Source organism: Dipteris shenzhenensis, chromosome 9 (assembly GCF_047967505.1).
Source record: "Dipteris shenzhenensis isolate YYH24624 ecotype China chromosome 9, Dip_SZ_1.0, whole genome shotgun sequence".
In the NCBI taxonomy this organism is placed as follows: Eukaryota; Viridiplantae; Streptophyta; class Polypodiopsida; order Gleicheniales; family Dipteridaceae; genus Dipteris; species Dipteris shenzhenensis.
This window is the reverse complement of record NC_141604.1, coordinates 1,524,270-1,548,317: the sequence shown is the minus strand read 5'-3', so window position 1 is coordinate 1,548,317 and position 24,048 is coordinate 1,524,270. Positions and strand designations below refer to the sequence as shown.

At 44.8% G+C, this 24,048-nt stretch overlaps 1 protein-coding gene across 1 annotated transcript in view; it reads left to right on the top strand.

The window, feature by feature from the left end:
* The window catches only part of LOC147898053 (Ribosomal protein L1p/L10e family), a 74,583-nt gene extending 52,799 nt beyond the window's left edge, over window positions 1-21,784 (top strand). The window contains exons 7-10 of the mRNA XM_087379056.1: window positions 20,520-20,627; window positions 20,824-20,911; window positions 21,142-21,188; window positions 21,416-21,784. Of these exons, the coding sequence (XP_087235182.1) occupies window positions 20,520-20,627; window positions 20,824-20,911; window positions 21,142-21,188; window positions 21,416-21,499 (327 nt within the window). The 3' untranslated portion in view covers window positions 21,500-21,784. The remainder of the gene's footprint in view (window positions 1-20,519; window positions 20,628-20,823; window positions 20,912-21,141; window positions 21,189-21,415) is intronic.
* Window positions 21,785-24,048: the final 2,264 nt, after the last annotated feature.

Genomic DNA, 24,048 nt, shown 5'->3' with positions numbered 1-24,048 from the left:
GTTTTGGAGAAGTTTCGTTGCCGGAAAGTCCTCCAAAACTCAGAAAAACCAGCCAAGCAGTGCGTGGGACCACTTGAAATTCAACAGAAAGCTGTAGCTTTGCAAGAGGAGAGGCTTAGGAGGCTGTAGAAGCAAAAAGGTCTATGAAAAGCCACTTTTGCAAATTCGACCAGCAAAAGAAGTGCTCAGCTCTGCCCGTTCTACCAAACGCACGGAGGGAAAAGCATATCACTGCGAAGGGGAGGCAGAGGGGAAGCCATCAGGCCAAACGGAATTCGAGAAATCCAAATGGGTGAGGAGTTATGAAAGAAAACGGAATTCAGCTGAAGGAGGCTGAAAAACCAGTCCAAAATCTCAATAAAGGGAGAAGATGAGAGAGAAAACCACACATGTGAAGTTTAGAAGGTCCAGGAATGGCAAAGGAGCATGTAGAAGGCACTAGAGCCACCTGGAACTCTGGGGGGTCACTCAATCGCCAAGAGGACATAGTAGCCAATGCCCAATTGCATTCTCAGCCAAAGAGGAGTGCAAAGGCATGACGAAAGAGCATTTACAAGAGCCGACCAGCAAGAATTTCACTGAAAAATGCGAAAAGAAGCACTTCTGTCGCGAAGAAGTGGGGGTTCTTGGGCACAAAAGAAGCGTGCTTTAGAGCGGAATGCATTGAGAAGGTTTTGGAGAAGTTTCATTGCCGGAAAGTCCTCCAAAACTCAGAAAAACCAGTGAAGTAGTGCATGGGACCACTCGAAATTCAATAGAAAGTTGTAGCTTTGCAAGAGGAGAGGCTTAGGAGGCTGTAGAAGCAAAAAGGTCCAGGAAAAGCCACTTTTGCAAATTCGACCAGCAAAAGAAGTGCTCAGCTCTGCCCGTTCTACCAAACGCACGTGCATTGAGAAGGTTTTGGAGAAGTTTCGTTGCCGGAAAGTCCTCCAAAACTCAGAACAACCAGCCAAGCAGTGCCTGGGACCACTTGAAATTCAACAGAAAGCTGTAGCTTTGCAAGAGGAGAGGCTTAGGAGGCTGTAGAAGCAAAAAGGTCCATGAAAAGCCACTTTTGCAAATTCGACCAGCAAAAGAAGTGCTCAGCTCTGCCCGTTCTACCAAACGCACGGAGGGAAAAGCATATCACTGCGAAGGGGAGGCAAAGGGGAAGCCATCAGGCCAAACGGAATTTGAGAAATCCAAATGGGTGAGGAGTTATGAAGAAAAACGGAATTCAGCTGAAGGAGGCTGAAAAACCAGTCCAAAATCTCAATAAAGGGAGAAGATGAGAGAGAAAACCACACATGTGAAGTTTAGAAGGTCCAGGAATGGCAAAGGAGCATGTAGAAGGCACTAGAGCCACCTGGAACTCTGGGGGGTCGCTGAAGGTACATGGCCCTCTAGGGGGTCCCTTAAAAATGCCACGTCATCATTTTCCAACAACCACTCTTTTAATTCCTAGGAATGCCTTTGGGCCTAGGGATTAATTACGCTTATGTGCCTAAGGATTAATTACGCTTATGTGCTAGGTACCATGCCGCGTTTAATTACACATTATTAAGCCTACGCTTGGACTTTTAAAACGAAAGTTGTCACGGTCTTGTTGAAAGGGAGTGAAGGGGGAAGAAGAGGAAGAGAGTGAGGGTGAGAGAGAGAGAGACACTCAAAAATGTGCGGGTGTGAAATGATGAGCCACACCACAAACTCACTTGTGTTTTATTAGGATTAGGTTTACCCTATGACTGTCTTAAGACAGTCATAGGTGTCCTATCTTTTAATGAAGGGTTGGCAATGTGCCTTTACCCCAACAACCTCCCACCTAAAGGCCAATGTGCCTAAAGGGGAGAAAAGAATAAAAATTACAGCAATATACAGTTACTGTATACAAGACCATAAAGTAAGAATGGTCTCATCCTAATCCCATGATGTGGCGGCAATGTGCAAACCGCTCTGTAGGCAAGCTCTTAGTGAGCAAATCTGCAGGATTATCATCAGTATGCACTTTCACAAGCTCAAGTCGCTTGTCTTCCAGTACCTCCCTGATGAAATGATATTTCACTTCTATGTGCTTGGTCTTCTGATGAAAGACCGGATTCTTTGCCAACATGATAGCACTCTGACTATCACAATGCAAAACTGGCATATCTCCTGTAATGCCCAAATCTCCCACCAGCCGAGTAAGCCATATTGCTTTCTTGCAGGCCTCAGTGGCTGCAACATATTCAGCTTCTGTGGTTGACAGTGCAACGCATTTCTGCAACCGAGACACCCATGATATAGCACCTCCTGCAAATGTGAAAATATAACCGGTAGTAGACTTCCGGTTATCTGCATTTCCTGCATAGTCTGAATCTGTAAAACCATGCACCAATGCATCCTGCCTGTTGGGGTAAAGGCACTGGCCACCCTATGTAAATAGTACTTTATGTTGTACTTTAATGTAGGACACTTAAGTACACTAAGTACACATTTGTACTTAGATGTACTTAAGGGTTACTACCTTATCCATAATATATATGTGTGTACTTGGGGAGGTACCACTCACTCATTGTGATTATCCCCACTACTGTGTGTGCAGTGAGTCCTCTCACTCCCTACTCTATCTCCCTCACACTCCATCAACTGGTATCAGAGCCAACGGGCTCTCTCCCTCCGCTTCCACTCTCATCTCTCCCTAGCCTACCCCTACCGTACGGACAGGTCCGTACGGCCGTACGTCGTCCGTACAGCCGTACGGACGGATCGCAGGGCAAGGCTCCAAGGCCGCACGCTGCAAGGGCGAGGGCGCGGGCGGCGTAGCTGCAAGGCGCGGCGCAAGGCGGGGCTGCACGCTGCAAGGCGCAGTGCAAGGCGGGGCTGCAGGCTGCAAGGGCGAGGGCGCGGGCGGCGTAGCTCCAAGGCTGCAGCGCGCGGGCTACAGCGCGCAGACTGCAAGGCAAAGGCAAGGGCGGCGCGGCTGCAAGGCAAGGGCGCGGGCGGAGCGGCTGCAACGCGCAGCAGCTATCGACGTTGGCCAAGCGGCTGACCACAGTCGGCCAGAGCCCACAGACAGCCACCAAGGGCCGACCTTCCGTCGGCCATCACCAACAGCCAGCCGACTGGCCCATCCTCTCCTCCTTGCAGAAACTGGTACATCAACTGCTGTACATCAACAGCGTGCTACGCGCAAGCTCGAGCATTCAGCCACGAAAACATTTTGAAGGTACTGTTTTGCACGAAAATCGAGTGCATAGTACAGCAGCAAGTACACCGTACAAGTACAGCCAGCAGGCAGGGTACCGTGCAAAGGTACGCAAGGTGTTCTATTTGGGGCAGGGCTTTCACTCGCACTGAGGCTTAGCTTATGCCGCAAACAGTGTCGAGACAGGTCTATCACTTAGCCAGTGATTGTATGTCAGTGGTGGCACTGATTGTATGCATTGGACAGATCTGTACTTGATACTTGCAGTGTATGCCTTGTTGGATGCACCTCAATGGATTTGCAGTCAGATGCCTTGTGAGCAGTAGAAGTTGATGCCATTTACTGTGTTAATGCACGGAATGTGCTGTCAATTCAAGGGGCTTTTGATGCTATTATGCTTGGGACAAATGCTTTAGCTTGTTGCTGAAAGTACAATCACTTTTGGTACAGATTTGGTCGATTTTGACCAAGTTTGACTTTAGTCAAATTTGGGGCTTTTGTAGCCTGACCGGCAATCTGTCAAGTGGGAGCACTCTACATGCATCAGGCTATCTCGTAAAGCACTACTATGCTTTGAAAGTGCAAATTTGACTTACAGTGTTTTTTTTTTTGGTCAAAGGTCAATCTTTTTTTTAATTGGAGGTCAAATCTCTGATTTTCTTCATGCATTCAAAGGGCTTTTGAGCAATCTCACTTCCAAACTGTGAATTCAGTTGGGGGGGAAGTTTCTGGAGCATATGGAGGTCTAAAATCAGAGATCTTCATCCACAATCAGAGATTCACTGTTTTTTGACAGTCCGGGACTGTCAACCAGCAAGTTTGACCAGATTTCACTGTCAAAAAGGTCAAAAAGTACTGCTACTTTTTCAGAAAACAGTTCTGGGATTTTTCTGGAGCACTTTGAAGGAGCTGTACCGCACTTTCGCCAGCAGACCAGACAACAACTTGCTGTACTGTTTCTGCAGCAAGTGGGAGAAAGACTTTCAGTTGGTTTTATGCCACTGAAACAGTACCAAGTTCATTTTCTGATCGTACTTCCGCTGCGGGAGAATTTTCTTGGAGTGACTGGTGCTTAATTGAACACCTACAGGGATTCTACTTTCTTTACTATGAGTTCCAGCAGCGACGTGTCGTCCTTGTTCCAGATAAAGAAGCTCGAAGGAGCTAAAAACTACGACATATGGAGGACACAGTGCTACAATGTGTTGATGCAGAAGGACCAGTATAAACCTATAAAGGAGAAGGGTGTTAAGCCCTCCAACATTACTGATGAGCAGTGGGAGAAGATGGACGGCTTGGCCAGGTCGACCATTATGCTTACAGTTGTTGATTCACTGGTTGTAGGCATCAGGGATGAACCTACTGCGTGGAAAATGTGGCAACGCCTTGAGGATACTTATGCCAAGAAAAGTGCCACGGGAAAAGCTTACTGGCTGAAAAAGCTTGTTGGTCTTCAAATGAAGGAGGGGACAGCTATGTCCACTCATATTATTGAGTTTAACAGCATATTCAGCCAGGTGATCAACCAGGGGTTGAAGCTCGATGATGAGCTGAAAGCTACACTCATCTTATGTTCTCTACCTGAGTCATGGGACACATTCAGGACTTCTACCAGCAACTCAAATGTCATTCTGTTATTTGCAGATGTGGAGAGTGCTCTTCTACAGGAAGAGATGAACAGAAAGAACAATGCTATTGGGAAGTCAAATGCTTTGAATGCACGCAGCAGGTCCAAAACACGTGGAAAAGACAGAGAAAGAGAGAGGAGCAAGTCCCGCTCTAAAAGTGATCTTGTCTGCAATTATTGTGGCAAGAAGGGACATATTGAGAAAAAGTGTTTTCAAAAGAAGAATGACCAGAGAGCCAAAGAAGGCAAGGCTCAAGGCAAGTCTAAGGGCAAAGAAAAAGAGGAGCTGAATGTTACTTATGTTAGTGACAGTGACAGTGGACGTGAGATATGTTTCACCTCTTCACTGGAGGCTCATACACTTCATGCTGGTGATGGATCAGATATGTTTTCCTGGATTATAGATTCAGGTGCTTCCTTTCATGTGACATCCTACAGAGATCTGTTTGTCAGATATGCAGGAGGGCAGAAGGGAGTTGTCTTTCTTGGTGATAACCATGCATGTTCTATCATTGGTATAGGTGATGTCAGGCTTGTTCTTGAAAATGGCCAGCAGTTAATGCTTAAAGGGGTCAGGCATGTTCCTGAGGTGAAGAAGAACTTGATTTCCACAGGGTTGTTGGATGATGATGGTTATCATACCACCTTTGGTAATCAGAAATGGAAAATCAGCAAAGGGGCAATGGCTATTGCCAGGGGTCCTAAGGTTGATACTTTGTATTCACTTCATGGTGGACATTGTCCACATTCTGATGTAAATGCCACCGAGCTGCCAAAGATTTCATTGTGGCATAGCCGGCTTGGCCATATGAGTATTAAGGGAATGGAGCAACTGGCTCATTTTGGTTACTTGCCGAGTCTAAAATTTTCAGATTTAAAGAAATGTGAATTTTGTCTCTACGGTCGTCAAGTACAAATACCTCATAAGAGAAGGTCAGATCAGAAATTACAGCTCTTGGAGCTAGTACATACAGATGTGTGTGAGATGCCTACACTCTCTTTAGGAGGTTCAAAGTACATACTGTCATTCATAGATGACGCCACCCGCAAAGTGTGGGTTTACACTCTCAGGAAGAAGAGTGATACGTTCAAGGCTTTCACTAAGTTTGTTGCACTGGTCGAAAATGAGACAGGCAAAAAACTGAAAGCCTTACGATCTGACAATGGTGGAGAGTATTTGTCCAAAGAGTTTCAAGAATTCTGTGAGGCAAAGGGTATTCAAAGGGTGTTGTCTGCACCATATGATCCTCCACAAAATGGTACAGCTGAAAAAATGTTCAGGACCATTCAAGAGAAAGTCAGATCTATGTTGTCACATGCTGCACTGCCCCACACATTTTGGGCTGAAGCTGTAAAGACAGCTGTGCACCTTATTAACAGGTCACCAAACAAGAGACTATGTGGTGGTGTGCCTGAACAGGCATGGACGGGCAAGCCTCCGTCTTACAAACACCTACGGGTCTTTGGTTGTGTCGCGTATGTGCATTAGGATTTGGGATCCCAAGAACAGAAAACTTATACGCAGCAATGATGTCGTGTTTGATGAAACCATCATGTTCAAGGAACCTGTTGTACAGCAGGAACCTTTAAAAGTAACTATTGATGATGACAGGCATCATGGGCAACACAGACAGGCTGTAAATCAGCCACAACAGCAGCATAATCAGCCATTAAATGATGCTGCAGCAGATCCTATGTTGGAACACTGAAAGGAAAGAGTAGAGTTGACACAAAATCAGAATACTTGCTTATAGAATGAAGAAGAAAGAGGTCCTTAAGTAGGCACCTCATACAAGGTCACTGACATCACTGATGACCTCAAAGCTCCACAATCATCTCCTCAATCTGCTCCTAGATTCACTCAATCATCCTATGTGGCTTTTCCACCACCTAACTGTGCTTGTGGGCACCTAACTGTGCCTCTAGCACTCACACATAGAAACATAAGGTGTGCCTGAGGCATACACCTTGAGATATCCCAACAAACCCCCCCTCAAGGGAATGCCTCAAGCTATGTCAAGGATACATCTAGTCTCATAGTTTCTCATGCCATCTCATGGTGGTCAAGGATAAATCTATGGCTAGGTTCTCATGCTAGCAAGGGTTTCCTTGGGTGTAAGGTAAACAGAAAGGGATACAAACAGACCTTCCAATGGTTATCTCTCCTACATGTACATGCACACAATGTCTGTAGGAGGTACCATGGAACAAACATACACATGGCCTACATCATAAGGTGACCAGAGGTGTTTACAAACACACACAACACAATAATTTATTTTCATTCATTTTGGAGGACTATCCAGGCTGAGTACCTTGACATAAAAAGAGAGATCTGGAGCATACATAGAGATGAGTTTAAAATGCTTAATCTTCATGGGATGCCTCATCTTGTGGAGGCAAAATATCCATGTCAAGGCAAGGTCTTACCACATGGGCAGTGTCTAGTGCCTTATAAGATGGTACTATGATAGAACAAGTGGATCTGAAAGTCATATCCTTCAAGAGAACAATTATCTTGTCATCTCCATAGTTGTGTAGAGAAGCATATCTTAAGTATCTGAGCTTCATCTTTTTCTTGTACTTGGAGTCAAATAAAAGTGCCATGAGAGGGTAGATCTCTGTAGTTGCTTCCTTTTTGGCAACCATTGTTTTGGCAATCTTCAACAAGGAAGTCAGGTTGGCATTTTCATCCTTTGTAGCATAACAAGACATTGCTTTATGTTTTGGCTTTTCACATATTTTGCATAAGCAAGCCATGAGAGGCTCTAACCCAAGTATTGGGTAGTGTCTTCTCTCTTACAGGGCTTAGAATAACAACTGAAATGCTTCAAAATATAAGCATTTAATGTAGCAAATAGTAGTGACTAGATTTCAAACAATGATGCTTCCTTTTACATGCTTCATAGAAGTGGATGAAATGAACACTTTCCAATCACAACCAGGTCTAGCAAATCAAAGAAAAACTGAAGCAACACTTGTAATGAAGTTATTGAAAACTTCAAAAGACCAGAAATGCTAGAGTAGCATTTTATGTAGCATCATCTTCAAAACTTGTCCAAAACTGTCAAAAATGAAAAGCTGAACTTGGAGGGCTTGTAGCTCACTCTTCAAAGCAAGGAAAAGAGGGCTTTTTGAAGCAAAAGAAAGCTCATATACCAGAGAAGGTCCAGCACAGAGGTTGGACGAAATGGTGCGCACTTTTGCCCGGGAGAGTTGCTACAGGCTGAAACTGAGTTTTGACGATTTCTCCCTCGTTACTGAACCAAATGACTTGAAAAATGGCTCAAAATCTTCGTCTTGAGGTCGCCCATCTACTCCTAAGAGGGCTCAGGCAATGGCGGAGCAGGCAGGGAGTATTGAGCAACAGAAGAAATTCGCTGTTTGGAGAATGGCAGCCACCACAGACGTTTTTTCTTCAATTGCTTGCAGGTGGAAGTTCGCCCATACTAGAGGAGTTTCCAGCTCAGAGGGTTTGGGCAATGGTCGTTTGTAGGTGGAGAACCAAGCTCTCAAAGATTTTGGGAAGAAAGAGAAAAATGGAGAAGAAGAAGATGAAGAAGAAGATGATGATGTGGCAGAAATGGGATCAAGGGGGATCAAATGGCTCTGATACCATGTTGGAACACTGAAAGGAAAGAGTAGAGTTGACACAAAATCAGAATACTTGCTTATAGAATGAAGAAGAAAGAGGTCCTTAAGTAGGCACCTCATACAAGGTCACTGACATCACTGATGACCTCAAAGCTCCACAATCATCTCCTCAATCTGCTCCTAGATTCACTCAATCATCCTATGTGGCTTTTCCACCACCTAACTGTGCTTGTGGGCACCTAACTGTGCCTCTAGCACTCACACATAGAAACATAAGGTGTGCCTGAGGCATACACCTTGAGATATCCCAACATCCTAATGGACAGCCAGTTATGGCAGAAAACATCCCAATGGATGAGGCACAGTTAGGTGATCTTCCTGACATGCAAATGCAGCCAGGAATCATGGAACAGCCACCTTATCTGGGTGATGAACACGCTGGACAGCCAGCTCAAGATGATGGTCTTTGGGTTAGAAGGTCAACCAGACAGACGCGGCAGCCAGAAAGATTTGTTCCAGGCATTGATTATTTGATGCTCACTGATTGTGGAGAGCCTTCATGCTACAGAGAGGCTAGGCAGAGGGCAGACAAGGTTCAATGGGATCTTGCTATGAAGTCTGAAATGGACAGTCTTCACAAGAATGGCACTTGGGAATTGGTACCCTTGCCTACTGGTAAGAAGGTACTGCCATGCAAATGGGTTTATAGACTTAAAGTCACACCTGGTGAAAAGCCAAGGCATAAAGCCAGACTGGTTGCCAAAGGGTTCAAGCAGGAATATGGTGTTGACTTTGAGGAGATATTCTCTCCCGTTGTCAAGATGACAACACTCAGAACTGTATTAGCATTGGTTGCACATGCAGATATGGATTTGGTCCAAATGGATGTCAAAACAGCATTTCTTCATGGTGATTTACATGAAGAAATTTTTATGCAGCAGCCAGAGGGTTTTACAGTGAAGGGCAAAGAGAAGCTTGTATGCAGACTGAAGAAAAGTCTTTATGGTCTAAAGCAGGCACCCAGGGAATCGTATCATAAGTTTGATACATTCATGCGAACACAGGGTTACAGGAGAAGTGACATTGATCACTGCTTATATACCAAGAAAGCTTCAGATGGCAGTTTACTTATCCTCATTTTGTATGTGGATGACATGTTAATTGCTGGAAAATCTCATAAGGAAATGAATGCCTTGAAAAAGAGATTGCACCAGACCTTTGATATGAAGGATCTTGGTGATGCCAACCATATATTGGGTATGCGCATACTTCGGGATAGGGAAAAGCGGTTGCTATACTTGTCTCAGAAGGAATACATTGGCAAGGTCTTGCAGAGATTTCACATGGAGGGGGGGAAGAGTGTTGGTACTCCATTACCTCCTTATGTGAAAATCAGTGCTTTGGACAGCCCTCAGACAGATGCTGAGAGAGCTGAGATGTCAAAGATTCCGTATGCATCAGCGTGTGGCAGTCTCATGTATGCCATGGTTGCAACCAGGCCCGATATTGCGTTTGCAGTGGGAGTGGTTAGCAGATACATGGCTAAACCTGGCAGGAAGCATTGGAATGCAGTGAAAGGTGTCATGAGATACCTGAAGGGTACACAGGACTTGTGCATATGTTTCAGCAGTCAAGATGCAAAAGTGCAAGGTTATACAGACTCTGATTATGCTGGTCACCCTGATACCCGGAAGTCTACTACCGGATACGTTTTCACTTTCACTGGAGGTGCAGTGTCGTGGGTATCTAGAATGCAGCAATGCGTTGCATTGTCTACCACAGAAGCAGAATATATTGCAGCCACTGAGGCATGCAAGGAGGCTATATGGCTATCTCGGTTAGTGGCAGATTTGGGTTATCCATTGGAGATTCCATTGTTGCATTGTGACAGTCAGAGTGCCATACAGTTGGCACGTAATCCTGTCTTTCATGCAAAGACGAAGCACATAGATGTGAAATATCACTTCATTAGGGAGGTGCTTGAAAACAAGCAAATTAAGCTTGTTAAGGTGCATACACATGACAATCCGGCAGATCTGTTAACCAAAGGGTTAGCTGCAGAGAGGTTTGCACACTGCAGATCTCTTATGGGTATTGGTTGAGGCCAATATTCTTTCTCTCCTTGAGGGCACACTGCCTTTAAGTGGGAGGTTGTTGGGGTAAAGGCACTGGCCACCCTATGTAAATAGTACTTTATGTTGTACTTTAATGTAGGACACTTAAGTACACTAAGTACACATTTGTACTTAGATGTACTTAAGGGTTACTACCTTATCCATAATATATATGTGTGTACTTGGGGAGGTACCACTCACTCATTGTGATTATCCCCACTACTGTGTGTGCAGTGAGTCCTCTCACTCCCTACTCTATCTCCCTCACACTCCATCACTGCCTACCATAGCATATGCACAAGTCTTTGGTACCCTTGAGATACCTCAAGACACCTTTTACTGCTTCCCAGTGCCGCTTGCCTGGATTTGCCATGTACCTGCTGATGACTCCCACCGCAAAAGCAATATCCGGACGAGTGGCAACCATGGCATACATCAAAGATCCAACTGCAGATGCATACGGAACCTTGGCCATTTCAGCCTTATCATCATCTGATCTGGGGCTGTCCTTACTGCTGAGTTTTAAATGTGGAGGCAACGGGGTACTAATAGACTTCCCCCCCTCCATTTTAAAGCGTTGCAGTACTTTGTCAATGTACTCTTTCTGTGACAGAAACAAAAGTCCCTTGGACCTGTCACGAGTAATGCGCATGCCAAGAATATGATTTGCATCACCCAAGTCTTTCATGTCAAAAGACTTATGCAGTTGTTTCTTCAAAGCACTAATCTCATGCTGAGATTTACTGGCAATAAGCATGTCATCCACATATAGAATGAGTAGCATCAAACTGCCATCCTTTGCCCGTTTGGTGTACAAGCAATGATCGGTCTCACACCTATGATACCCTTGGGACTGCATGAAGGCATCAAACTTCTTGTACCATTCTCTTGGTGCCTGCTTGAGTCCATACAAGCTCCTTTTGAGCTTACACACAAGCTGCTCTTTCCCTTTAACAGCATATCCCTCTGGTTGACTCATATAGATCTCATCATGGAGATCTCCGTGAAGAAAAGCTGTCTTCACATCCATCTGACATAAATCCATGTCGTCATGAGCAACAAGAGCTAACACTGCTCTCAAAGTAGTCATCTTGACTACAGGGGAAAAGATCTCATCAAAGTCAATGCCCTTCTCCTGCTTAAATCCCTTGGCAACCAATCTGGCCTTATACCTCGGTAAAGCATTTGAATCCACTTTGACTTTGTAAACCCACTTGCATGGCAAAACTTTTTTGCCTGCAGGTAACTGCACCAAGTCCCATGTATCATTCTGAAGTAGGGAGTCCATTTCTGACTGCATGGCTTTCTCCCACTTCTTTTTCTCCGTTCTTCCCATAGCTTCCTTGAAGCTGGAAGGCTCACCACAATCTGTCAGCATGATAAAATCAGCCACATTATTGGCTCCTGGAACAAACCTGGTAGGAGGCCGTTGTACACGGGTGCTCCTCCTAACAAAATGTTCCGGATTAGGCTGCTGTCCAGCCTGTTCTTCATGTATGACGGGTGGCTGTACCACCATATCTGGCTGTGCTACAGCTCCATCTGCTGGCATATCCAGTGGTGCATCATTGGCAAAGTTATCTGGCTGATTTTCAGCCTGTATACCCTCTTGAACAGGATGATCTGCAGCAGGCTGCTGCTGCATATAAATGGGCATTCTTTGCTGTCCAACATCATCATAAATAACCCTCCTGTATTCCACAGGTTGCACGGGTTCCTTGTGTACACTATCCTCTTTAAAGATGACATCATTGCTGCGTATAATCTTCCGTTTAACGGGATCCCATAACCTGTACCCCATTTCACCTTCGTCACCATAACCCATAAAGATGCATCTGATAGACTTTGGATCCAGTTTGGTGCGTAGTTCTTTGCGTACATGAGCAAAGCACTCGCAGCCAAATACACGTAAGTGCTTATATGAGGGTGGCTTGCCAGACCACACTGGCACTTTCAACTCAAAAGCCTTGTTTGGCGACCTGTTAATAATGTGAACTGCTGTTTGCACGGCTTCTGCCCAAAAGCCATGGGGTAATGCAGCATAAGACAACATACATCGAACCTTTTCCTGAATAGTTCGATTCATACGCTCACTTGCACCATTTTGAGATGCATTATGAGGGGCTGTGAGTTCCTGTTTGATGCCCTTAGCTTGGCAAAACTGCACAAAAGCATGTGACAAATACTCACCCCCATTATCGGACCTGAGGCATTTCAGCCTGCGTCCTGTCCGATTCTCAACCTGAGAAACAAACTTCTTGAAAGCATCTAAGGCATCTCCCTTATGCTTCAAGAAATAGACCCACACTTTGCGTGTGGCATCATCAATGAAAGTAATAAAATATTTTGCACCCCCTAGTGATAACTGTGGCATCTCACACAGATCAGTGTGCACTAGATCAAGTGGTGCTCTATTCTGGGGAGTTCTCCTCTTATGAGGAGTGACAGAGTGCTTGCCAAATATACAATGATCACAAGTAGGCAAATCTGAAAAAGAAAGAGGCGGCAGATAACCCAAACGTGACAGTTCTTGCATTTCTTTAACAGACATGTGTCCCAACCGGCTATGCCACAATGAAACCTTTGGCAGCTCGGTTATGGCAACAACATGATTACCCACACTGGAAACATAAAGAGGGTACAAGGTATCACTCTTAAAACCCTCAGCCACTACAGTCTGGCCATCAGTAATCACCCATTTGGAATCCCCAAATGTGGTGTGGTAACCACTGTCATCCAATAAGCCAGTGCTAATCAGATTTTTCTTGATTTGTGAACACCATCAAGCATAAAAGACCGTCCATCAAGAAATACTATCTGTATACTGCCAATCCCTGCAATCTGACATGCATAGTTGTTCCCAAGATGAACAACTCCATGAGTACCTGTGTAGGAAGTAAACCACTCCCTATGAGGAGTAACATGAAAAGAGGCACCTGAATCCAAGAGCCAGGTGTGCATGTCATGGCCATCAATAACCAAAGCATGTGCTATTACAGCAGAAGAGCATAAAACATCATGTATGTCACTGTCACTATCCTCTGCTGCAACATTCACTGCATCCAAGTCATCTGCTTTGGCCTTGCCTTTGCCTTTGCTTGCATTTCCTGCATCCTTTGATTCAGCCTTCTTGGCTTTTTGATCCCGTATGAACTTGAAGCACTTAGACTTCACATGTCCCTTCTTGCCACAATAAAAGCATTCAATGTCCTTTTTGCCACGGGACTGACTGCGGGATTTGGACTTACTAGCTGATCTCCCCTTCTGCTGAGTCCTGCCTCTATCCTGTACCTGCAAAGCATTTGAAGACTTGCTTCCCGCATTATTCTTCCTGCTCATCTCCTCCATAAGGAGAGAGCTCTCTACATCAGCATAAATAAGAGTGGCATTCGAGTTTGACAGGGTGGTCTTGAAAGTGTCCCAACTCTCGGGGAGGGTACACAGCAAGAAAGTAGCCCTGAACTCCTCATCAAGGTTCAACCCCTGTGCAATCAGCTGTGTAAAGATGGCATTGAACTCACTCAAGTGTGAGGTCATAGCTGTACCTTCCTTCATGCGAAGATCGACCAGCTCCTTCAGCCAATAAACCTTACTGGCTGAGCTCTTTTGGGCATACAATTCTTCTAGTCTTTGCCATAGACCATAAGAGGTCTTTTCAGCCTGTACATTGAACACAAGAGTGTCTGAAATAGTGAGCATGATAGCTGCCCTCGCAGACAAATCAAGCTCTTCCCAGTCATCAGCTGCCATGTCAGATGGCTTGACACCCTTCACCCTTATGGGCTTAGCAATCTTCTTTAACAGAAGTACATTCAAGCACTGTTCTGCCCATAATGCATAGTTGTGTGCTCCTTCCAGTTTCTTTATGTTCAGAATCGAAGAATCACTTCCCCCTGATGCCATATCAGATAAGGAAAGTACCTGACTCCCTGGAAGTAAAAAAGACTGAATTAAAACTCTGATTTCTCAGAAAAAACCTGCTCTATTCAAGAGCAAGAAGCACTCTCAATGGTGCTGTTTTTACTGTCAGGAAAATCTGCAGCAAAACAGTAAATGACCTTGCAAATACTGTACCTTCTGACACACTGTACTGTGCTCAAAGAGGCATAAAAAACAGTAATTTCAGACTGCTGCAGCTGCTCAACAAGTGCTCAACAGTGCATAATTATCTGACAAACCACAAACACTGCTGTAAACACTGCTGTACTGACTGTACTGATCACTTCTCCCACCTCAGATGAGGTATTGCATTGAGTTAAATTGCAGAAACCACTTGGCAAACACCCAAAAAAAAATGACACTTCAGCCTGTCACATAACCTGCAACAGTAAATGGGATAAATCCCAAGCAATCACCCTTATACCAAGGGGAGAAAATGCATCTGAAGATCTCTGTCGGTAACCCAAGTGCTATCAAACAAAGTCTGGGCAAAAGCCCCTTGATCTGACACCTGAACCAAGTGAAGAACACCTCAACACTGAGGTAGCATGCAATACGAAAATCTCTCTGACACTTTTACCTGACAATGTGCAATGCATAGACTGCCCCTGTGTACTCAGTAACAACACAAATCACAACGTACAAACACCAAGAAGAAAATCTTTTGAGCACTGTCAACGATGGGCAGTTAGCGTGGCTCAATTGAGATTTTCAAAGTGCGTACAAAGAATGTGACCTGCAACAAATGTCACCAAATGCACTGCGGAAACAAAGCAAATGTGTGCTCCCTGGCTACACACTGCCTCAAGGCATATACTGCAAACACGTCCAGGCAAAAGCCCTTTGAAATTGTCACCCAAAACTGAGAATTGCACTCAGTAAATGCATAGAAGCTTCTGCAAAACAAGCATCTGACCTTCCTGAAAGACAAGTAACTACGCAAACACCACCACTGTGGCACAAGTCACCTCAAGCGTGAGGGACACGAGAGTACCTGCTGTACCTCAACAAATGCACAGTATACAGCTGAAATGCTTTAGGAATGCATCAGGAACGCTTCATGTACTTCCGTACTTGCGCATACATGCATGTACCACGCACAAAACAAAGTGCTTCAGCACTATTCCTCTTCCAAAAAATTTGTGTGCCTGCTGTACTTTTCTGTACCTGCAGAGTACCTGGTGTACTTTCTGTACCTGCAGTAGGCACGCTTCCCCAAAAAAAAAATTCTGTCGAGTCTTTTCAGCGAAAAATCGAATGCTGTACTTTCAAGAAAATGTCGAAAGGTTTGCCCTGATGGAACTCCCTACAGGTGTGGTGAAGGCGTCGTCCGTACAGTTGTACGGCAGTCCGTACGATTGCCCTTGGAGTAGCTGCGCGACGCCGCTTAGCAGCTATGCAGCTGTTGTGCAGCTGCCTGATGCAGCTCCGCCCTGCTGCTGTCAGCAGCTGATGTACAGCCCGCGACTCGCGTCGTCGCCCGTGCCCACGCCTGAGCTGCTCCCGTGCCCACACCACAGCCCGCGCCCGCGCTGTCGCCCTGCAGCTCGCCTTTGCTAATGCGCCGCCGAAGTCCGTCCGTACGACTGTACGGATGACATACGGTCGTACGGCGTTGTCCGTACGTCCGTACGGAAAGGGTTGGGTAGGCTAGGGAGTGGAGAGGAAAGGCTCTGATACCAGTTGAAAGGGAGTGAAGGGGGAAGAAGAGGAAGAGAGTGAGGGTGAGAGAGAGAGAGACACTAAAAAATGTGCGGGTGTGAAATGATGAGCCACACCACAAACTCACTTGTGTTTTATTAGGATTAGGTTTACCCTATGATTGTCTTAAGACAGTCATAGGTGTCCTATCTTTTAATGAAGGGTTGGCAATGTGCCTTTACCCCAACACTTGTAGTACATTAAAGTACTTAGAATTTCACCCCCCTGTGACATATTTCTCTCTTGAAACAACAAACCACAGTTTGCTGCTCCAAAACATAGGAGCGAGCATGAAATATACCATGAAAGAGTATACAAGAAAGCCGTAGCTTTAGTATACAGAGACAGTGAAAATATGGCTAGGAGAGGCATGCATCCATCCATATACACTCCTGAAAATCTATGTGATCCTCGGCGATCAATAGTGAAGATGCATCAATATCATGGAGTCTCACAGTAGAAATATTGTCAGCTCAGTATCTTAGTTGGTCTTACGAGAGAGATGTTGCCTACATGGCAGTCAATCTTACGAATTGGAGTGTGTGGAGCTTCGACATGGCTATCATACAACACAAGAAGAAAAAACATAGGGAGCTCAAAACTTCGTCGTTATCTGTACATCATATCATTCAAGCTGAGTTTGGTGCTTCTCCACTCTAGCTAGATGCATCCTTTCAGACCATCACATATCTACACTGGGTTAGATCATATGGGGACTGCACATCAGGGAGACAAAGGTTGCCATGGTTGGCTCTCGATTCCTCCATGAGGTTGGCAGCAGAGGGAGACGAGCGAGGCTGGTATGCTCGGGCTCCCAGATGGTTTGTGAAACTGGGGTTTCACATCGATAGGATACCTCCAGTACAGTTTGGAGGCCCCTTCGGTACTCCCAGCCACCTACCCGATCGGGCCACACACCAACTAGGTCATTCGAGAGGATCTGCTACATCTACACAGCTTTAGGACTAGTATCAAAGAGCCAGCCCTTCGTTGGTGGATCCTGGAAATGCGCTTGGAAGCACTGTCTCTCTAATTGGGCTAGGGCACCCTTTCCATGTGTGAGTTGTGCTCTGGCAGCATGGGTCATCGTGAAGCTTGGTCCAGTGAATATTGCCCCTAGGTATGTGTAGTACTGCACTATCTCTACTGGCTCCCCTCGGTAAGTGAAACTATGTCGACGTTGATGTTTATAAAGCACTGCTTGGGACGTGTTGAAGATCATAACCTTGGTTTTCCCAAGATTGATTGTTAGGTCCCTCTCTCCAAGTCTCCAAGTGTTTCTGCAATCCCTCGACTGAGGACGAAATGAGGACTACGTTATCTATGTATAGTAGTATCTGTACCATTAGATCAGCCAATAGGGAGCCCTCTCCTTCTAGGCGATCAACAAAGGATGTGATCTCATTAATGTATAGCCCGAAGAGAGTCGGTGAGAGGAGGCGACCCTGCTTCACCCCTATGGTGCTCTCAACCCAATCTGATAGTCCCTTAGGAGCGCGGACTCTCCCTCCGACGGCTCATAGTATCCATGGGGTCCCCTGTCTTATGAATCGGTACAATGGTGGTGGTGCTCCAAGTAGATGTGAATCCATGGCATACGGCATGGTTGATTATTTGTGCTAGGACTGGGGCTAGGACCTTGTGCCCATTCGCAAAGTGTTTAGTGCGTAGCCCCTCATGATCCGGTGATCTCCGGTTATGGAGTCGCAGGAGCGCCTCGCGTATGTTCTGTGTAGTGAACATATGACATATGGTGGGCCTCGTATGTTTGACATATCTGAGAGAGAGAGAGAGGCACAAGGCAGCTCCCACGGAGTGTAGAGGTAGCTCCATTTTATTTTGAAGTACGTACTTGATAACCTAGATAAAACATACACACATATAGTTGTTCCATACATCAGTTTAAGATTGAGAGTCTTTTGGTTTTGATTTGAACTCTTTAACTCCTTGATAGAATAATGCCGAGTTCCCATTTGTCCTGGCAGCCTTGACCTGAGAGAGAGAGAGAGAGAGAGAGAGAGAGAGAGAGAGAGAGGGGGGGGGGGCGTGGCGGGGGCAAGGGGAAGGCGGGCCTATGGTACAAATATGAACATAGTACACAAAAGAGGAAAAACTCATACAAGCCTCAATGGGCTTGAGCAAAGGGTGCGCTAGGACCCTTGATGAGTACTATGCTGATCTAAAGAGCTCAATATCTCGAGCAAAAATCAAGTACAAATCACATACTAGCTAAAGTAGGTTGAGACTTGGGACTCAGAAATCGAAGCCTTGCACTGTGGTGGCTCGTTTTGGAGCGGTGGACTGTCTCACGTTGTGGTGGGGGGGGGGTCGTGGTGGTCTCCTTGATCTTTGAACTCGTTGGGCTATGTTTAGAGTGACCCCTCTTCTCGGGCGGTCTCCCTTGAGGAAATTTGTGAAAGGCAATGCATAAAAATATGTGACATGTCGTTATGCCCGGTCTGCCTCTATATCTTGTGGTCTGGTCGCCTCTTGTTGCTCTCTGATTTGTCGTAGTGGAGTCTCCCTCCTTGTGCCGTTGCATCTCAAGTAGATAGAGCCCAATGCAGACCTCGTCATGGAAGTGGATTGGTTGTGAGAAAGCCGCTCCTCTCTTAGTAGAGGTATTAGGCTGGGTAGGCACCGAGAAAATGTTCCTCTATCTCAACCACTCCCAATGTGCATAGCATACATGCCGGCTGCTCTTTGGTTATATCTGTTGCTCTCCTCCTCTCAATCCTCATTTGATGGGATGAAACCCGCGCGATCCTCAATGCATGTGAGACTCCTTTGTCCTCAAGACACTGGGGTCTGATGATGAATCCCTCCTCCGATACTCTCAGGAAGTGGTCGCGATAGAACTGGGTCTTGGCAGGGAGCTCCTGATCCCCTAGTCCGAGATGTATGGAGCTAGAGGAGATCTAACCATATGATATGGTTAACCTTATCTCGTGGGATCGACTCAGGAGGTGCGTCCATGCTGTATTGAAAAGGGGGAAGCTAGTCCATCTAAATACCGTGCTTGGCAAAACTATGTGGATATTCGTGCATACAATGAGTCTGCCCGACTCTTTGCTAGTCGCCTGGACGACTCTAGGGCCAGCCTCCATAGTCTCCATCGAGGTAAGACCCATACTCTATGGATGAGTGTCAATGTTTTAAAGATGGAGGTGTCATGGCAAACTCTGCGTGTACTGTCTCAGTTGGAATTGAGGCCTTACTCTGAATCATCCTAGATCCCCTAGTCACTTGTTGCTACTCAAATCTCCTCCACTCTGTCATCGGGAGATCATTCCCCCAAAAGGGTGCTGCATACATGGCAGTCGGCCGCATTAGCATGTCGAAAAGCTAGCCTATCATCGGTGGGTCTTGGAAGTGTGCCAGGAAGCATTGTCTCTCCAGCTGAGCCAAAGCACTCCGCCCCCGTGTGAGCCGTGCTTGGGCTGCATGAGTCAACGTCAAAATGGGTCATGTGATTCGTGAAGACTGCTCCCAAATATGTGTAGGACTGCACTATCTCCACTGACTCACCACGGTACGTGAGGATGAGCCGGTAGAGCACTGCACGCGAGGTGTTGAAGACCATAACCTTGGTCTTGGCAAGGTTGACTGTCAGGTCTCTCTCTCTACAAAAGACCTCTGGGCCTTCAGATGTCTCTGCGGCCCCTCTGCTGAAGATGATATAAGGACTATGTCATCACCATATAGCAGTCTCTGTATCATGAGGTCGGCGAGTAATGATCCCTTGCCCCCTAGGCGGTCAATGAAGGATGTGATCTCATCGATGTCAAGTCCGAAGAGAGTTGGTGAGAGGGGGCAACCTTGCTTCACCGCGATTGTGCTCTCAACTTAATCCGATAGACCACCTGGGGCACGAACCCTGCCTCTGATTGACTCATAGAGGCTCATCCCACCCCAAATCAACGTCTCTGGAATCTGCATCTCCTATAGTCTCTTGATCATGGGGGGTCACGAGACAGTGTCGAAGGCCTTCCGAAAATGTACAAAGTATGTGTAGACTTTCTGGTGTTTAGACCTCGCCTCCTGAATGATAGCCCCCCCAGAGTGAAGATGTGATCTGGAATAGAATGCTGCCTCCGGAATCCTGCTTGTCCTAGTGCCCGTTGCCTCCGAGCCTCTGTATGACTGCTGAGCTCACTCTCTAATGCCGAATGAGTGTAGCCTCTAAGTGGGCATCTATACCCAAGACAAATGCAACATGAGCATAGAAACACTAGTACAATAGATGTTTGAGCCCATGGAGAGGATGGAAGCTATGGAAACTATATTGAAAGAGGGGTAATGTGTGTGTGTGTGTGAGTGTGAGAGAGAGACAGAGAAGACGGAGAGAGAGAGAGCTTATTGCAATGGCTTTATTTAATAGGTGGGTACTGTGACAAAGAATGTGGCAAATGCTGTGAGAAGCTTGAAGCAAGGTCGTGTGGATTTTAGAGCAGATAAAACAGGAATCGTCCATGCAGGTGTTGGAAAGGTATGTTGTATGCATATTTTTTATTCCTTTTCAGTTTTGGCCATGCTCTTTCAATGGACCTTCTCTGTTTGGTTACTGCAGTTGTAGAGTGTCAAAAGGCATTTCAACTTTGTGAAGTATTCAAGGGAGAGTGCTCTCTGGAAGTTCTAGCCTACTAGGCTGAATGGAAGACTCTGATGTAGCTTGGTTGTGGCAGGTGAGTTTTAGTGAAGAGGCTCTGAATGACAATATTGCTGCGTTTGCCAACGCAGTTCTTGCTGCAAAGCCAGCAGGGTTAAAGAAGAGTAAGTTAAATTGCCTTGTCAAGAGCTGACCAATTTAAGTGGTTATTTGTCTTCAAATGTGCTCGTTGGTGTGAATTTTTTCGCAGGAGTTGCATTTCCCGGTTTAAAATATTTGGTGGCTTTTGTTTTGGCTTCAATATGCAATTTTATTTTTAGACTTGTAACTTGGCACACATCTCAAAAGGGCTTTGATATGTTCTGATTTATATGAGCATGTGACAATTCTGCAGCTTCCAAATATGCAGGCTACATGCTTACTTTCTCAGTATGTTCTACGGTAATAAATTGGGGCAACAGTTTCACTGCAACAAACCCCACCCTCCTCCCCCCCAAGTTGTTTATATGCTCCTAAAAAATTTCCAGTTTTTTTTTTCCGTTTTCTTCCTGTTGAGGGTACCTTCCTCTTATATGCTACCTATGCTGTTTGAATTAAATGCCCAATGGGGTAGTTTCTGTGTAGTTTTGGCAATTTGGTGATGAATATTGTTTGTGTCACGATTGCAGATGGGCCCAGGTATTCGAGTTTCGATACCTTCTATTTCACAAGCTGTGGACAACTACACCAAGATGATGGGCAGCTTTCAATAGTCCATTCCTCATGGGTACAGGCTTGCGGTCTAGCTATACACAATCCATAAACGAAGGCTATTTTGATGGGCTATCCGATACTAAGATGATCAGTCAAAGCATTGAAAGTAGGCTTCACTTCTCAGGATGGTTTTCTCATAGTAAATGTGTGAGTATGGTTTACATGTAATTTTTAAGTTTCTGAGTGCCGCTGGGGTTGATGGGCTATGCCATACTTTTAGCACCTGAGACAAGATCAACACACAATTTTGAAGTAAAGGCATTGAAAGTAGGTTTCAATTCTCACGACAATTTTCTCATAGTAATTGTTTGAAGATGGTGAATTGTACGTTTCTGAGTGTGTTTGGCTCACAGATATTGGAATCAACATTTTACTCATTTGAAAGGAGCACTCCTTTGCACCTCTTGGAAAGGTGTGCAGCTAGTGTGAGCTCATAAAATCTCTTTGACCCTAGTTTTAGGGCCCGATCGGGGCTTTTTTTTCTGAAGTTTGATGGTAAACACTTCCATGCACATGCACACTCACACGCGTGCATTCAGTACTTTTTTTCTGGTGTTTGCCCATGGTATTTATGTCATTGGTATGCATTGAGCATATATAATTGTGACTCGGGAGTTACGGCATGTGTAGCATACCTTTCTTAGTATCTTATACTAGATGGTCTTCAGTGGTATGAGTCCTTTCACCTTTGCCATTCAGATTATTGTGTATGGCTCCTTACCTTCTTATGAGTGCACGTGCACGAATCTTTGCTTGAATCTTTCGATCAGACTACACGGTGCTAAAATGGATTTGATGTTGCATATAGGAAAGCTTGTTTAGGCTCTCTTTAGTTATGGATATGAAAATACTTGAATAAGAGATTTAGGAGTTGAAGAATTGAGTTGTGGTATCTTTAGGATTTTGTGTTTAGGTGTGTTTATAATCTTCAATCTAGAGGCGACCTTCAACCTGGCCCATTTCCCTGGAAAATTTAATTCTTCAGATTGGATACTATTCAACTTGTACATGTTTTTTGGAAGATTACAAGCTTATAAAACGTTTGCTTGTGATTTTGTTGTGGCCGCTAGACTTTGGCTTTTGTGGTCCATAAGGACATCATGGATTTTAACATCGATTTTGTTGTGGCCGCTAGACTTTGACTTTTGTGGTCCATAAGGACATCATGGATGTTAACATCAAGAATGTTTCGGAACATACAAATAGTAGATATGCCTATTAGTGAGCTGAAAGGCTTGCTATGTATAACTGCGATGCAAAATGTAACAATAGGCTCATTAGAATATAGTGAAATTGCGTATCATTGGTTGTGTTTACAAAGGTCTAAGGCAAAGCTTAACTCACCATTTTACACGATGGTGTCAAGGATAGGATAGTTTTGACTCGTTGGTCAACTCTTGATCATGCTACATGTATGAAGGCACACTCATGAAAGTCTAAGCTACCATCTTACACCAAGCTGTCTACAATGGTTGGTTTGCTTGACTAGCTGGGTTATAATTCAAGAGATTATAATATTTCGTTCTTGCATTTGTTGATGTATCCTTTTGCAATGTGCTTCAGCAAATTCTACCTTGGGCACATGTTTTATTGACTTCAGAATGAGATCTAGATACGAAGCCAAAAGGGTTGATATCATCCCACTCTATAGATTTTTACTCATCACATAGGAGTGTCGTGCTAATTTGCCATCTTGGACATACTTTGGAGACTTAAATTGCTAGTTTATTATTGCCCATGTAATTGTATGTGTGCCCATTCCTACTAAATGGTCTCTCCTTGATTTTATACCTTAGCCTACTTTGGTTATTCATAGAGCAGATTGTGCCTCCCTAGAGTGTGAGATTGTATTTTGTCCATTGGAGATCTAAATTTGGAATACATAGAGAGAGAGAGAGAGAGAGAGAGAGAGGGTGGGCGGGCGGGGAGGGGGACGGAGGGAGGGAGAGGTTTGCAATGTGGAAAGTTTGCATATAAACTTTTAAAGTACAATGTTCTCATAATTGTGTTGACTCATGAAAGTTGATGTTGCATCTCTTTAGTGGCTTTTGGACAATGTTAGATCATCTATGTGCAAAAAAGTAACAAAAATATCCTCCAATGTTACTCTTTATCAGTGCATGATCATAAAATTGCATGTTCTTAGCCTAAACTGACGTTGCAGTAATTTTTTCATCCATTGTTGATTGCCATTTTGGCTTTTGTCTCACATCTTCAAAATAGATAGATGGGGGAGGGAGGGAGGGAGAGGTTTGCAATGTGGAAAGTTTGCATATAAACTTTTAAAGTACAATGTTCTCATAATTGTGTTGACTCATGAAAGTTGATGTTGCATCTCTGTAGTGGCCTTTGGACAATGTTAGATCATCTATGTGCAAAAAAGTAACAAAAATATCCTCCAATGTTACTATTTATCAGTGCATGATCATAAAATTGCATGTTCTTAGCTTAAACTGACGTTGCATTAATTTTTTAATCCATTGTTGATTGCCATTTTGGCTTTTGTCTCACATCTTCAAAATAGATAGATTCTTCTATTTTTATGATT